Source organism: Stegodyphus dumicola, chromosome X2, assembly GCF_044657685.1.
Source record: "Stegodyphus dumicola isolate Sdum_Otavi_A_Nest chromosome X2, ASM4465768v1".
Lineage (NCBI taxonomy): Eukaryota > Metazoa > Arthropoda > Arachnida > Araneae > Eresidae > Stegodyphus > Stegodyphus dumicola.
The window spans coordinates 175,883,753-175,901,067 of NC_140781.1; the positions used below are offsets into that span (position 1 = coordinate 175,883,753).

The 17,315-nt window shown below is 30.9% G+C and overlaps 1 protein-coding gene across 2 annotated transcripts in view; it reads right to left on the bottom strand.

Annotated features, from left to right (window-relative positions):
- Nucleotides 1-166: 166 nt before the first annotated feature.
- onecut (homeobox protein onecut) overlaps nucleotides 167-17,315 on the bottom strand; it is a 359,106-nt gene continuing 341,957 nt past the window's right edge. For both annotated transcript variants that reach the window (XM_085809185.1, XM_085809184.1), the window contains one exon: nucleotides 167-10,639. In XM_085809185.1, coding sequence (XP_085665311.1) covers nucleotides 10,260-10,639 — 380 coding nt within the window. In that variant the 3' untranslated portion in view covers nucleotides 167-10,259. The remainder of the gene's footprint in view (nucleotides 10,640-17,315) is intronic.

Here is a 17,315-nt window from a genome sequence, read left to right on the forward strand (position 1 = left end):
CAATCAACTAACATCTCACAAATTCCACTTTTCCAAACTGAATCTCCCAAACTTCTAATTTATAGTTATTGTTTGAAGTTTCCTACGTAAAGCATAAGTATAAAATAAATTGTTTATACATTAACCACACCAGAAGCTCCTTTTACAGCTCAGTATCTGACCTTCTTTTCTTTCTTTCTTTCTTTTTTTTTTTTTTCTTTTTTTTTCTAAACTAACAATATTACCGGGTATAACTTTGAAAAGTACTAGAAGAAATGAGCCTTAAGTCCTTCCACATTGGAGGATAAAATGTTCTTCAAAGAATACTCACTCAGTAAGAAAGACCATTTGATTTACTTACTAAATTAGCAGATTTCTTTTCAATTAAGAATATTAAAACTATACCTATGCTTGAAATCATAATTTAAAAAGTTCTTTTATTTTCTTATAACTTTGGTATATATTTAAATAATATAAATGTAGGATTTCATATAATAACTAAAGTAGTTAACTAAAGTTAAGAAAATAACTAAAGTAGTTACTTGGACTGAATGCGTTTCCATAAATGCATATATTATCACAGCTTTTTCGAGGACAAAGTATAGCTTTATAATAAATAAAATTAAATGTGTTATTTGAAATAAAACATTGCAGATAATATTTAAACAAAATGGGATATATTTCTTGTTTTATTTTACATTTTACGAAGGCATATCATGCAAGCATTTTCATCTGCGTTTTTTCGGAAATATTTTGTTGCAAAAAAGAGATTTTCGGATGACATTTGAGTACACAGATAAAATTAGCAATTTTACCAGTTTTATTTTTCTGAATAAATTTTGTAAAAAAAATGATGATTTTAATGAATGAAAGTTGGGGCTTTATTTCAAGAAACCTTTTTACTAGAGTCTAAAACTTACATACCTTTGCTTGCTTAAGATTTCTAAAATTATTATTCTTACATTACGCTATTTCAATAGAACATTCTGTAGTCCTGTTGCTATGTAAAAGTAAAATCGGCAAAATTACTAGAATTCTTTTATGTTTTGAATAAAATCTCATTTTATATAGTAAACTTCTGTTTAATAATAACTTCCGGTTATGTAGTGATCTGCTATTTTAAGCAATTGAAAGAAGACGTGGGAGGAATCTTAGATTTTGTTGAAACCGAATCTTAAAAGGTTTTCGAATCTCCCTTTATATAACAATAAGACGAAGAAGGAAAAAGACAAATTACTCTTACTTCATATAAAACGGTTTCAGTTAAAAAAATTTAAAGTTAATAAAAAACAAATTTTAAAATACTATTTAAAAATTGACCCATATTAATTAAGCAAATAAAATCGAAATTCAGTATAAGTACATTATTGAAACTTGAGATACATTTTCTCAGTAAAATTTGATAAAACATATTTGACTAAAAATTAAAAACTTTTTGTATTTTTCCAGAGCCTTTTTAAATGAAATATAGAGTAGGAATTATTTTAACATTTGATATAGATAAATATATAATATGGAATATTATATTATCTTCAGAAAATTAAGAGTGACGTAAAGGGCGTTTAAGAGGTGATTTTGATGATCTAGACCATTTGAAATTGCAACAATCATGTTCTTTTATGAATGAATGTTTCGACAGGACCTCAATAAAACTAACCTTGCCAAAGTTTTGCCTTAAAACACTTACAAAAGATTGGAAACAAAACGAAAAATTTGAAAATAAAAATACAAAGTATTTGAAAAATAAAAAAAAAATAAAATGTATATATTTGAATTTGTTTACAAAATGTTTGAAAAATAAAAAATTGCAAAGATTCGAGGTTTCGATTCTGGAAGCCTTTTAAAGATTCATGGTATTTTAGGATTCAAGGTTTTTAGTATCCGACCCCTAGCTGAAAGCCAATAAAATATGTTCATATTTTCCATGTTTATATAATGCAAAATGTGAGTTTCTGGCGAAATTAAAATACACTGAAAAGGCAGGAAATCATGACTTATATGAAAGCTAGTTTTAAGTCCATTAAAGTTTTTTTTAAAAAGGTGTTTAATTTCGGAAAATTAAAGTACGTCTTTGAATAAACTTACACATATTATCTCAGTTAATCACTCAAAATTTCTTACTGTAAATAAGAAATTTCAAATTAAAATAAAAAAGTATTTAGAAGGTTACTCATACTTCTACGGTTAATTCTAAAATTTTTGCACTTATTGCCTAATCTCTTGCTTTAGATATTATGAAATACTTACCAGTGAACACAGAATTAACGCTAAGCTGTTTTCATTACATTCCAGATTGCGTAATAAATATACACATAAATAAATGAAGATGAAAGTTTCTTACCTCCTCATCCTCGAATTAAGCTCCTATATCGACAGATAATGGAGATTAAGTTATACAAACCTGATTTTATGCTTGATAACAAAGAGGTACACTAGAGTTTTACTCTTTATCCTTACCTTAAATATCCAGTACTTTTTGTTCGGTGACTGTCAGTATGAAAGAATAAACTACAAGAATGTTTGTTATTCTCCTAAATTTTATTACGGTCTCGACATTTAAGTAAAACAGTGACTGCTTGAATTACAAGGCTCTTGCATGACAGCGTAATTTTTCCTTTCGGCTTGACAGGAATTATTTGAAATGAACGAAAGTTACAAAAATATCCATTGGCGTACAAGCCGAGCCAGCATACTCTTGATCACGCAGCTTGGGAAAAGTAACTTAGAATATTGCGTGAGATTTGGACATAACAAAATATTAAGACATTGTGAACACGTATACCAATGTGCCATTCAAGTGATGTAAAGCGTCCATTGTTAATTAAAGTGTACAGAACACAGTTATATTTTAGAGACACGATGAAAATGTATAAAATAGTGAACTCTTTTAGAAAACACGAAATGTTTTTACAGTGTTACATACATTATAGAGAAGTGCGAAAGATGGGGTAATCATGTATGGTTGATTTGAATTTAATTATAAGTTGCGTACTATTTTATTATCCTACAAACCGTGTTACCAAAATGGGCGTTTCGCTACGCTTGAGCCATCACTGAAAGATGCACATTGAAATATTGTGTAAATAATGAAATAGAGAAATGCTTTGCATACTTTTCGGAAAGATAACACAAGAATATCACATACATAATACCGTACCTTGCATATTAAGGGCACAGTTAAATTTCTTATCAAAGACCACATAATTATTGCCTTTTGGTCCAAAAATGGAACTGATATGTTTGCAGGTGGTTCAACGATTCGAAGAAAAAACAAAGGTACTACAATAACAATGTCCTCTTTAATTTCTAATTTATGGTTCGGATTTATAAGACCAAAACTTTGTCCTTCCTAGAAATAAAACTTTGTATCCATATTGAAAATATATAAAATATAACATAAATATTGACGATCTATATAAATAACTTTAGAGAAAAGCATAAAAATCGACTACAACTCAATTTACATATTTACAAATAAGCACATGTAAAAAACACAGCATAGTCGAAGATAATCTGTATAATAAATACGACTTACACACAAATAAGTTAAACACATAAACATAATTAACTTCAATAAATTTCTACAATGTACACAAAGTATACTGAAGAACAAGTGACTAGGTTATTTGAAATACGCAACAAGATACAGTAAATGTTACAAACCGCATTTTGAAAAATATCCAAGCTCTTTAATAATAAATAATATTTTAAATAATAAGAGATTTTACATAAGTGACTAGTATTGCTCTCTTATAGGGTAAGACTCACATGCTGTAAATTTATGATACGATCGATGTGTAAGTAAGGAAATGTAAAATTTATTTTCGAGTTTTCATTCGAATTCTCTTACAATTCTCCTATGTCACTGGAGCTGCACTTTGACAGAAGAAAAAATAAATAAATTAGCAGCATTCAGAGCAGTAAATTAGTATCCTAATCATACAAAGCATCAAAAAATGCAAACAGCTCTATCACGAACATTTTTGGCACAAAAGTGAGAATAAAATAAGTTACAAAACACTAAACATGTACAGATTTGGCAATCAATGTGAAAGCTCTATGGAAAGAATACGAAACAAATTTTACGATGCTGCTCCTACAAATGGATATAAATTCCGAAAAATTTAATTTTTTCTCATGCGAAATTCAGCATATTATGTAGCAATGCCAAATTCAATAAAGAATATTTGTTTCAACACACGCTTTTCGAAGTATTTAAATTCGGTATATTTCATATCAGTTTCAGATTTTATTTTGACTTAATATTTTAAACATATTGCAGATTGAGTTTCTAGTATAGAAGTCAAAGCTTTTTTTGACGGTAATGTTATTTCTACATTGAATGATTAATTATTCATAAAGTTTTAACAAATTATTTACATTTCTTAAATTAAAAGAATAAACAATGCATGCTTGTGTAACGACAGCACTGATTTAGTAAAGTTTAATACGAAAATTTTGTTTCAGAGGAAATTATTTAAAAATAGAATAAAAATCTTTTAGAAATTTAAGAGTGGTATTTCAAAATGCCAGAGAATTAAATTTCAAAGATCGTTTTCTAAACAATGTAGACAACAACGGAATATAAAAAATATAAAAAAGGGAATTAATGACAAATATAATAATGAAAAACATGTGCACTTCGATCAATCAAACATGGTAAAAGCGTAAGAAAATTTACACCACGTGTGTCTCACTTCTGTTTCATCTTAAACGTAACACAATATGAAATGACACCTCCAAAACACGGTTTACTTTCACAGATTACATAAATAATAAATATAAATAAAGGCAAATAAATAGGACCACCTGGTCAGGAATGTTAATTTTTAAACGCTTTTTTGAGATCGGGAAACATTGTAATATTTTAATATCATAAATGTCAAATAAATAATCCATTTCTTGTACTGACGGCATAGTAAATTCTTATTTACCACAATTTGGCCTGACTAAACGTTTCAGTCAGAACAGACACACTGACATTATGTACATACAAAAAAATAAGTAAAAATGCGACCCTCCTTTCATACAATTGAGCGAAATTCTACAAAATACTCGTACCTCCGCGAAAATGATTCAGGATTCAATGTGTGTGAACAGTGGAAACAGAAAAAAAAATCTTTCTGTATGTAAAACAGAAATTCTAAACTTCAAGCTTCTTTCGCATCTCAACAAGCAGCTCTTTCTGGCAGGCATGTCCTAACACAGCCTTGTTTTTTTTTTTGGACAGGCCGTAGCATTATTCACAATTGCCAGATGTGTGGTAGATAGACCATAATGTTAGAAGTATTTATTCTTTAAAAAACACCAGTGTTTCATAATGCAAATCTGCATATTTATATTATGCTGATAGTGCTTTTCAATTAATTAAGAATAATAGGGCTTCATACATAAAGGAACTTTAAAGGATACAAGATATGCTCAAAATAGCAATACCGTAGCTGAAACTTAAAGAACATATTCAAAAAACGTGGAATGCTCAGAATACATCTTTGAAAGAATTACACATTTTGATACATTAATTTTATATTTATAGATAATTGTCGATGATGTAGTAGAGTAAATGAAGAATCATTAAAAAATCATTCATATTTTCCTGTTAAATGCAATAAGTAGTAAATATCATAGATCTTCGACAATGTTTCAACGCGAATAAAAGCTGATAGGACAAATTTTACGCTCTTTCTTTCTTTTTCAAGTTTAACGTTATTTCAATAAACTGGCATTAAATTGAAAAGGAGTGTGATTTATTATATACAAATCTTAATGAAATTTCCAATACAGGAATGCATATAATTTTTTAAAGTTTTCCGTTTATGGTCTCTCAAGCACACTTCTATTTAAGGTTACACAGTTGACTGAACAAATGAAAGTTTTTGTGTTTACAAAAGTAAGTAGATTGTCAAAGGCCTGTCGTGAAGAAAAACCAGAAAAACAAAACACGTTTGACATGTACATATGTATGAACACAAATATTTACATTATGCATATACTTCTGTAAAAACTAGAAGCATAAAAAAACTCTAGCATGATATAGACAAAGCCTTCAGCGCAATGTGCACAAATTTCACATCTAATTTGACATTGAAGTGTACTTTGGGAATGCGCTAAACCTTAAGTTCCAACTATACAAAGATATTGCTCTGGGGTGAGTTAAGTATCAATTGCCAAAGTGCTCTTTTTCAGCTGTATTATGTCAAAGACAATCAGAGCATGTATACACATGTGCTATCTTTCACTCATATTTCACTCACAAGTAGCAACTTTGTATTAATATTTTAGCCGTCATATTATCTTAGAATGCTTTTTTTTCACTTGAAAAAGCGAGGCGACAACAGCCAATTATAGCAATGGCTTAGCCATACAAAGTCCACTGCAATTACTTTGCATCGTTTCAGTATGAGTCTAACTTTCCATACTGATACAGTATGAGAAGTGAGAATAAACATCAATGTTTATTCCACCATAAAATTTTCATAGGACACTTCAAAAAATGTTTCTGATTACATTAATTTTTATTTGATACAGGTATACCGTTGCAATAATACGCAAAAAGTACGAAAGTGAATTAAGTGACTTTCATAAATCATTGCGTATGAAGTATACTCATTAAGAAACTTGTCAGAATATTAATTAGCAGTTATGTAACTATTGGTGCAAGAGATATTTATGAAATTTTCGAAACTCTTAAAATAAGATTTAAAATTTTAGTTCATATATCAAACTACGCGTTTGTCTTTCGTGGATTAACTCAGAGCTTCGGCGTAATGTAGTTGTAGTTGCAATGACTGTGTGAACAAGCATTATAAAATGCTTTAACGTTTTGAATGAGTACGTATTAATGAAAAGTACACCTATATAGCATTTTTTTTTCAGTTACTTATCTAAGCATTAAATTTAACATTTGAAAAAAAAATCCAAGCTATATTCTTTACCTATCATGAGAAAAAGTATGAGCAAAAGATCACACCAAATATGCCAATAGGAGTGATGTTAAGATAATTATTGAATCTAGAACACGCTTTAGAGACATACAAAAATATTCGACTTACCCTCCCCAATTTTAATTTACAGAGTGAATGTTGTAAAACACTTGACATACTATGTGCTAGTAAAAAAAGTGTGTTCAAAACACAGTCACAAAATTTTTGAAATGTAACGTGTAACAGTTATCGTTAGTTTTCATGTATGACATATTACTAACAATTCTGTTAAATAACGAAAATTGGGTTTCCTCTTAGGCATACGCTTCGGTTACATTGTATTTTTTTTCTAAATTGCAAAATGCATTCAACACGCGAAAAATTAATACTGAATTAAGATTATCTAATTCAATTTTGCTGTCAAAAATTCAGAAATTTACAGCGAAAACTAGTATTTAAAACTGCTATTTTTTTTTAAATATACTTTGAAGCGTTAAATAATTTATTACTGTAGAAAGTTAAAGTAAAGAACTACTAATAATAAAATATTGAAATATTAATAATGGTATACTGAAGTTTACATAAAATGATAAAACGACAGTTCTTACTGAAAATGTATTACACTGCATGATTCAATGGCTATGGAGAATATGAACTAGCATTTCTGTACTGGATTTGGATCTTTTTTACTCTTACTCATTTTTCTCCAAATTTGCGATAAAGTATGTGGTGTTAGTAAGTTAAAATCAACATATTATCTAGTATGACGGTCAAAAAGGTTATTTTTAACAAATAACATTTCTGAAGTGGTTCGCAAATTGTAATTCAAGACCGACTACTACTTTTGATAATTTGAAAATATTGCGTATGTGTAATTCACAACAATATCAGTATGGAATGCATTTTGCAAATATTACATAAATTTATGAAAAAATAGATGACGTCATCTATTGTGATTTCTTATTGAAAATTATTTGCGAACATAAAGAATCATTTAAAGGAGATAAGCCCGTAAGTTAATAAACGAATGATTTTACGAGGCTTATGTCATAACGCATTGAGATTTTGATTCAAATTTTCTTATTCTGAAACAGTGTTTTATTCTTTTAAGCACATTAAGGAGGAAAATTATAACATTAAAACTCATAGCGAAACAATTTATAGCTAACGACAATTAAATAAATTCAATAAAACTGAATTTTTACTGCTTGAGTTAATAGAGTGATATTTTAAACTTAAGTTAATAGTTTATTTTGATTTAAAATGACGTCATCTATGGACGGGAAATATTTCATAACACACCTTTCATTGCTTCCTAAAAATTATGAAAGACATGCAGAGTAAGACAAGAAAATTCTTGTATACATTATTGGCAATCATAGATATTCTGTTTGTTTCAAATTGAAATTAAATTAAATGTTTTAAACTTATTCAGGAATAAAATTTATATATTGTGACACAGAAAGTGTAGCCATAGTTTTCTATTATACCTAGTTTGAATGTTGTAGGCTGCTTCTATTAGACACAGTTCTCCACCGACCTATGAAACAGCACAGCGATGTATTTTAGGCCCATATTAGGACATCTACACTTTCTAAAATACCTATCACACAGTTGAAGGCGCTGGAATGTTTTTGTATTCAATTATATTTGTCACTTTAAATGTACTTACTTACCTCTAGCGCCTCCTGAAGTAAATACAGAGACTTTGCATAATTATAACCGCTCTGAGAGCATTTCCAACCTAATAATGGTAGTTAAAGTGAACAAGGTTTAGTTACTTAATAATAAAAGGACATTAGGATAAAATACTTTTGTAGAGGCTTTGTGTAAATGTGAACATATTTAGAATGTCAAATTATGCAAAACTGCTACTGATGGGAGTATTTAAAAAAAAAAAAAAAAAAAGAGGAGAGAGAGATAACTGAAAGAGCTTGTGGAAACACGCCACATGTAACTACTGGGAAAGAACTCAAATCACACCAAAATAGTTTCTAGATCAAATTGTCTTTTTTATCACACTAAAACGATGCCCCTGTTTAAGGCCATCAAACATATCTGCATGGATTCTGCTAGGAGTGATTTGCGCTGCGACCCAGCTCATTACATGGACACGGAAATGCATTCAAATGAAAAAGATATAGATTGCATAGATAGTGCTTAGAGGTTCTAGTAATATTCAAAAATACTTGTTCTGATTTTTTTTTTACTATTACTTACAGTATAGACTTTAAAAGCAATTAGCAAAACGGAAATACTTCCTCAGATGAAAGTTGTTAAAAAATAAGACCTTGTTCACTTTGAGAGACACAGATGAGCAATGGTAAGTTTAGGCTTAGCAACAAAGTGAACTTAGCCACATATACATGTATGAATATTTCTACTGAGACCCTATTCGAGTCTATCTTGTGCTTGGACAGGTGTGAGTATAAGTTCATGAACTCGACAAATAATTTCTGAAGTCTCGTAGTTTCACATAAACTACTTTTCTTCTTTTACTTCTGAGGTGGCTGTGATGCGAAAGAACTCCATCGCAAAAAGAAGCCGAAAGGTTTCTGTGGTTGAGCAAATTAATTAATGTGGCAACAATATATATGGATGAAATGATGTTGAATATTTCTAAAATACAGACCATACATTTTACCGCACAAAGAATCGTTTAATGATGACATTTTATATGAAACATCTTATTCTTATTTTTGTATCATATTTGAAAGAGGAAAGTTTTAAAATTTAGTCTTTGATAGAGGTAAATGATATATTGTTACAAAAAATTATTCTTTAGGATAAAAAATTATATTTCACAATGATTTAAAAAATCTCTGAGTTAACAGAATTTTAATGCAAATGAATAAATGATTTTCTTATATTGTTGTATAACGTTAAATTAAAGAACATTTTGTACATTTTCAGTGGAAAGACATGCCACATGCTCTCTATAGATACTTGCATATTCAATACTGCGCAAAGCTTCAGAATACTTCTTGTTAAATAAAGAGAATGATAACTGCTTTAATACGTTTTACTAATTACATTCAGAAGTTTCGAAGTTCTGTAAAAAAATATTTCAATTCATTTGAAATCTATAAATTAAAGTATCGTTATCCGAGTATTAATATGCGTTTGGAATTCTTTCGCCCACTCGCGCACTATGTCTTATACTTTTTCCAGCCGAGAAGTAGCAAGCTTAATAAACCAACTGGTCTTTATAGTTTATTATTTTTCATTGACGCTTCCGAATCATTTCGCATTTATCTTCGGTTTTTACTTTAAAAGAAAATCTGAATCCGAACTCTGCCATCTTGTCCATCCTGTAACTCGCAAAGCCCAGCAAAAAAGATGGCCGGTAGCCATTGGTTACGACGTGGTTACAATGGTGGTCAGTATAGTCGTCGTCGGTGTGCTGACCAGGTCAGAGCTGGTGGCATCGCTGCTGTTATTGGTAGTTGAGCTATTCTTGGTTGCAGCTGTCGTTGCTGTTGTGTTGCCACATTTGTCGACTTCCTCCTGCCATTTGTCCTGAGAACGTCGTCGGGCATTCATGAAAAAATTGCCCACCGTACTGAGCTCTAGTCCCAATTGCTGGGAGATAGTGATTTGCATTTCTTTTGACGGCCGCTTTGTCTCTTTGAAGATGGCCTGTAAGGTCCGCCTCTGGAGGTCCGTGAAGACAAGTCGCGGCTTTTTGGGCGTGTTCTGCTGTTTGGCCTGTTGCTGGTCTTCTTTCCGCTTGCATGCTGCAACACAAACAAATCATTACTACAATCGGAAAAATTCACTTCGTCACATTAAATCGTGGGTAACTACTCTGTCCTCTATTTGTGAGGAAATAAATTTCCAATCTTGGAAAACTTCCAATCACATTAGACTTAACATAATTAAATAATAAAGTTTTAACACCTTAACAGTTTATCCATTGTGATCAAAGAGTGCTTAAATCTTATTTTTGCTTCTTAAATACAACTGCATGCAAATAAAAACAAATTTTCTAAAACACATATGTCATGCGTTATATTTTTTTATTGCCAGACTTAAGCTGTTATTAAAAACTTTGTGAAATCAAGTACGGAAGAATTTGAGAGAAAGCAAGATTTTAAAGTAAAGTTTTGGAACATTATTAAAATTTCCCTTTTGAGCAGCAGAAAAACCTACACAGGATAAAAAAATATGTCAAATCTATTGGGCATTTCTATGATTACTACATTTAAAAGTTACATAGTGCTTAAAATTAATCTCAGAATAATATGCCTTCCCAGAATACGCGCGTATACTAAAGTGTTCATGATCTAGGTCATGAAGTATGAAATATAGTATTTGTATCATTTTTAATATAATGCAGATAAGCATATAAAAGGATGTCGGTTTAGTAAGCATAATACATGCAAACTGAAAGTTATTTATGTTTTACATCATAGAGAATAATTATGAACATAAAAATGTAAAAATTAATCTTCTTTATATACTGGCATATTAAAGCTTTTTTATTGTATCGGTACTTTCTCAGCTGAAAGCAAATATTACCTTAGACTGATATTTTAATTTTTGGATGACATTTTGTTTTAAAATATAATTTAATTTTAATCATGATCTAATGTTAATTTCAAAGTAATGATTTTATGGTTGAAAGAGATATTGAAACCTTTAATTAAGGAAACTAGATTTTTAGTTGCCTTGTTTTCTATCAGTAAGTTACTAATACTCAGATACAAAGGAAAGCAAAGTCGCTAGTTTGGCCTTTGCGAGTGAGGATTCTTGCATAATAACCATGTAATGAAAGCCCATAATTAGCATTGGCGGAGAGAGCAGATGATGAAAGCATTGACGATTATGCAAATCGATGCATAATTTGCCCTAATTCCATCAAGATATCTAGTTCTCTTCTGACGTGTTTCTTAAAGACTTTGAAATATACAACATTTACAGCTAGGAGCTTTAATGGATCTTAAAATTAAATCAATAATAATGAAGTATGCAGTGGTTGGGCCCAAAAAGACAAGTAAAATAAAAGTCACATTTCATCTCATTGCAGAAAGAGGATAGAAATTTCAAAAAACATGAAAAGAAGATTGGATTTCCACCCACCCCTTCAAAATCCTCTCCTACTGCGTCTCATAAATATTTAACTCTAGAGCATGTTTGAATTTTGCATTCGTAGAATCGGGTACTTGGCAATTATGTGATACCCATTTCAGGAAAATGAAAGAGAAAAATATTAATCACATAAATGTACTCTGAAGTCAATAGAAAATATGGTAAAGAACAAGTATATTTTTCTTCTATTTTATTTACTTATTTTTCATACTCTGAATAATTAACCAAGAAAATCTAAATTTCGTAACATGATCAGAATTTATTGCTGTCTTATGTTCAAAAAAATTTTGTAACAGCAATCATAGAAAAATAAAAAATATAATTTTGTAATGTATTATTGTTAATTGAAATAGAACTCTTTCTATCAGTATTTTAGATATTGACTACCATGCAATGCATTGACTCTGTAAAAGATCAAATAAGTAATTAAAGTATACTTAAATTTAAAAAAAAAAAAAAAAAAAAACCGATGTGTTTAAAATAGATTTCTAAGAGTTTTCATTTGGAAAGGAGAAAGATATATTGAATATTGGTAATAGTTTTTAATCATAATGAACATGAAAAGCAAATATTTGATTTATTATTATTATTTATTTTTATTAAATCATTTTGGGATAAGTTTAGAAAATAATTTTTTTTTTCTTTTTTTTTTTTTTACTGTGATGCGATAAAATTATGCTGTTTATTACATTTTTTAAGTTTTCAAGTTCAAAATTTTAAGAAACATTTTTATTTTCAATAGAATGCGAAAGAATCAAAATGTTTTGCAAAATTAAAAAAGGCTCCTAAACGAGGAAATTTGTTATTTTTTTAAAACTATAATTAATGTCTCCCTAACGTAATAAAAGCATTTATACAATATCAATATAATTATTAGTCTACTAGTAACAGGTACAGGTAGAAGCTAAAAATATACATCTGCAGTATCATAGGTGATTGAAGTATTGCTTCACTTAGCTAACTGTTAAGCTTTCGTCCCAAATTTGGAATTCAGAAAGAGAACACTCCGAAGGCGGTCCGAGAGTCTCCCCCCGCTCTTCTTCTACCGCAAACCTCTCGAGAGGATTTTGGCTCGACAGGCATTTTCAGTGTTCCTCTGCTGTCCAGTCACTATACGCTTCCAAACCCAATGCTTTCTCCGGGATTCGAACGCGGGCCCTTAGTACCGCAATCTTGATGCCGCCGCCGGTGGCAGTACTTATAGTGCTCACTGGAGTCACAATTTCCATCACGACTCGAGGAATGATGCCAGAATGTTGTTAGTTTTCTAGCTAGTGTGCGGGGCTAATACCTGCTTACTTAGGGTAAATATTAGGTGGCTCCCTCACTTCTACATAACATAACATAGTACGGCAATCAGTGTCACTAATGACGGCAATAGTTAGTAACATATAGTATAGCACCATAGAGAGGATTCAGACCCAGGCCATCGAATAGCTATATGGGAGTTACGCCCACTCTCAAGACTCCCAACGGTCAACATGGAAGTAGGCCCAAAAAACCCAGTGGTCGACCTTTTTCGTAATTAATCACCTAGCGATCACAGAAGCCTGAACTCGACAGTTCCGTTACGAGTCTCTGCCGTGCCTGAACATAGAAACTGTTCAGGCATGGCAGAGTAGAGAAATGAACTGTAGAAACGTTGGTTCTAGTCTTGTGAAGGCAGCTAACCTCCCATATTGTCCATATTGTCCACTTCCAACGTATGGACCCAACGTATGGACGACGTATAACCCATATTGTCCACTCTCAACGTATGGGCAGAGAGACTGACCAGCTCGGGGGGGGATCAATCAAATTTGTTTAACCTTTCCTGCAAATAAACGAAACTAAGCCCTCTTAGGCGTCAGGGCCGGAATATGTCCGTAGTAACCTCAAAAAGAGATTTTAATCACTCACCTTGCTACACAGCGGGGGCTTCAATCCGGCCTGAAGGCGGAGACTTTAAATTTGGACTCCCTTGTAAGATCCCAAGGCTGAACCGGGACAGCGGAGGCTCATCTCACCTCGAACCTTGGAGACTACCCCAGGGGGAGGCAAACTACAGACACCTTTCCGAACTGGAACTAGTCGTCAGAGTGCTCACCATTATTATGCCCGTCACCTTAGCCAACTTACCCAGCGTAAGTTGGCTAAGGTGACGAGATACTAATACCATCGGCTCTAGGACTTACACAAATCCCCTAGGTTCGTCCGTAAAGACATGGGATAGTAAACTTGGTCCCTACCGCCCATAGTGGCCGATTTAAGCTTTAATGATGGGCGGTAGAGGCCGAAGATGAAAATCCGTTCTCCCGCGCTCATCTCTCTCCAGTTTACATAACTTTATAAGGCTTTGGCACTTCTCTTAGGTGTTGTTCTGTGACTATAATGCGCATAATGGGATTATCACACCTTAAAGCGATAGGCTGGAAGAAAGTTTTCCGAGAAACGAAAATATCGTTTTCCTACCACTGAAGGTTTCCTAGCCGAAACAGTTTCGCTGGAACTGATGCGCCGGCTTGCTATGCGAGATATAAATTCTGTGTTTTATAAAATATGAGCAAAGTATAAATAAATGGATAAATTTAACTATGTATATTTTTGCTAAGCCTCCACTCAAAAATTACTTTGCCTTTTATGCTAAACTAAGTAACTGCGAAATCGGTGGGCAGTAAGGAAATTTTATTACCTACAAAGTGTGCGGTAGGTATAAAAAATGTTGACTACCCCGGTATAGACTAGCTTTCCTCGGGTTCTAGAACCGCTAGGCTCGTGTTTTTGTTCTCCCAGAGTGCTATTGCCATAATAAAATACTAAGTCAGTGTATACAGCCCAAGAGGTTCAGGGGTAATAATAGTCAGTAACAATCAAGTCAAAATCTAATTTGGAAATCCTTTATGAAATCAGAGTAATCTTACTTAATTTTGGATTAAATTAAATTTCCAGAACTCGACTACTAAAACACTGTAAACATATTTTTTAAATATAAGTTTTCATATCGGCCTTCAATATTTAATTTAAGTGACAAATTATGCAAAAAAGTTGGTAGAAAATGCAACTATCCTTATTTTTCCCTTAAAAAAAACACGAATTTTTATTCATTGCATTTATCCTTACATATTTTGTTAGTTACTGAATCCAAATAATGCTAGAAAGCAACTGTGTAAAAAGATCTTAATTCTGTAGAATTAAAAGTTTTGCAGTCCTTTGCAATTCACATAAACATTTGATGGCTTATATTATTTATGCTGTTAATTATTCAGTTAATAAATACATTCATAGAACAAACATACGCTAAAAAGAAATTAGATATATTTAAAAAAAATTGCATATCTTCGCTGCATTTTCAGTATCAAAGAAACAAGTAGGTGAAGAACTAGTTCTCTAAAATTTCATTTTTAATTCTTAACAGAAAACTTATTCAACTCTAACTTCTTCAAATAAATGTAACTGGAAACATTTGCTTCAAATGCTAATCAAATTAATTTATAGCATAACCACTTCTATGTTGATTTAATTCAGCTATATGAATCCTATATAAAAGTCACCATATTATTTAAAGGCAAACTTGTAAAATTTCTTATGATCCATACTAAATAAAGCATATTCATCAATACTATCTTGATACATTTACAACTCTTAATTTTTAATTTACTTGCACGACATTGATCTGAACTTGACCTTCCTGTTAATCGCTTCATTAAATGATAAGTAAACTTACAGAACTAAAAGAAATTAAATAAGTCTTAAAATATCAGATTCGTAATGATTCTTGTGATGTTTTGTAAAACCTTTCAAGGAACGGAAAAAATCGATAAATAATAATAAAAAAAAATTTAAAAAAAAAAAGATGAAAGAATCCCTAAAATTTTATTTATTTATTTATTTTTTAATTCTGAATGTCAAACTGATAGTTTTTTCATATTAAAACTGTGTAAAACATATTATTTTATAAAATGTTTTCATGAATATTTACGAAAGAATTAAAAATGATAATTGTAAATCATGAATATTTTTAAGTATTGTCTTATATCGAAACTTGTCACGCTTACTGGAGAAATATTTTACAGAAATTTAGAATTAGTACATGTTACTGCAGGCACAAAACTTATGCTTTCTGAAGAATACGCGAAAATACAAAGAACAGATACTGCAATCTAAATTATGAAGAGTAAAATTGTATAGTGATTATACTTTTGGCTGAATTAATTCGGATAAATTGTGAGTAATCATTAAGTTCATTTCAGGTGCTAGACATAGCGAAGAAAATAAAAGTTACATCTTGATCGAAGATTTATTTCTTATTTGACATGACGGAAAAATAAAGCAATTGAATTGAAATTCAGTTGCTTTATTTTTACGTGCAAACTAAGCCCAAGTTTATGAAGTAACTGCACATCCCACGTCCTTTGTGTGCATGTGCCCTCTGTCGGTGACATTTAAAACTAAACAGTTTCGAATCCTGGTATTTTTGGGTTTGGGCGAAATGCTGATCGAAATTTTCAAAATTTTGGATAAAGGTTTGCCATATTTTTGTGAAAATTTATGCATCAGGTATATTTAAACGGCTTATAAACAGCGATGAAAAGACTGACTCTTCTCATTAACATTTCAGATTCAGCCAACTTTGCTGAGAATGAATTTGGAAAGGGAATTAGAGATTCAATAGCCAGATATGTAGTTGGAGGAAAATATTCAGCGGAAATTAATAACAAGATTATTATTTATTAAAAGTGAAAATTTCGTTTTCGTGCTTTTTACATAATAAAATGAAATACCGTATTTAGTCGGATATTTCTCATCCTCTCGGATATTGCCTTATTTTTTCAGTCCATTGTTTAGAAACGTCTGATTTATATTGATAACGCAAATCGTATGCACTGATAGGAAAACATAATGCGTAAGCAAAAAGGGTATTACTGAAATTAATAACTTTGACCGACATCTTTGAAATACAGAATGCGACAACATTAGTATCTATAGTCTATATATGCCTTTTGATCATTGTTCTACAATTTAACTTTCCTGTCAGAAATATGATATGAAATGCGTAATTTTCCCTCTCGAATTTCAGGAGGTACATTCAGTAAAAAAAGGCGAAAATTAAGTGAGTAAATATGGTATTAAAGCCATTTTTGTTAAATGAAGTGATCTTTAGCATTAAATACTTATAACAGTAAATAGTGTCTCTGTTAAAAGTGTTCAGTTTAATTCGACCAAATAGTAAACTAATATATTATATCTATTTTCATACAGAGGATTATATGGCTTCAAAACTACATCTCTAAGACATAAATCGGTGAACATAGCTAAGCTTCACCACAGAATAAGGAATGAAAT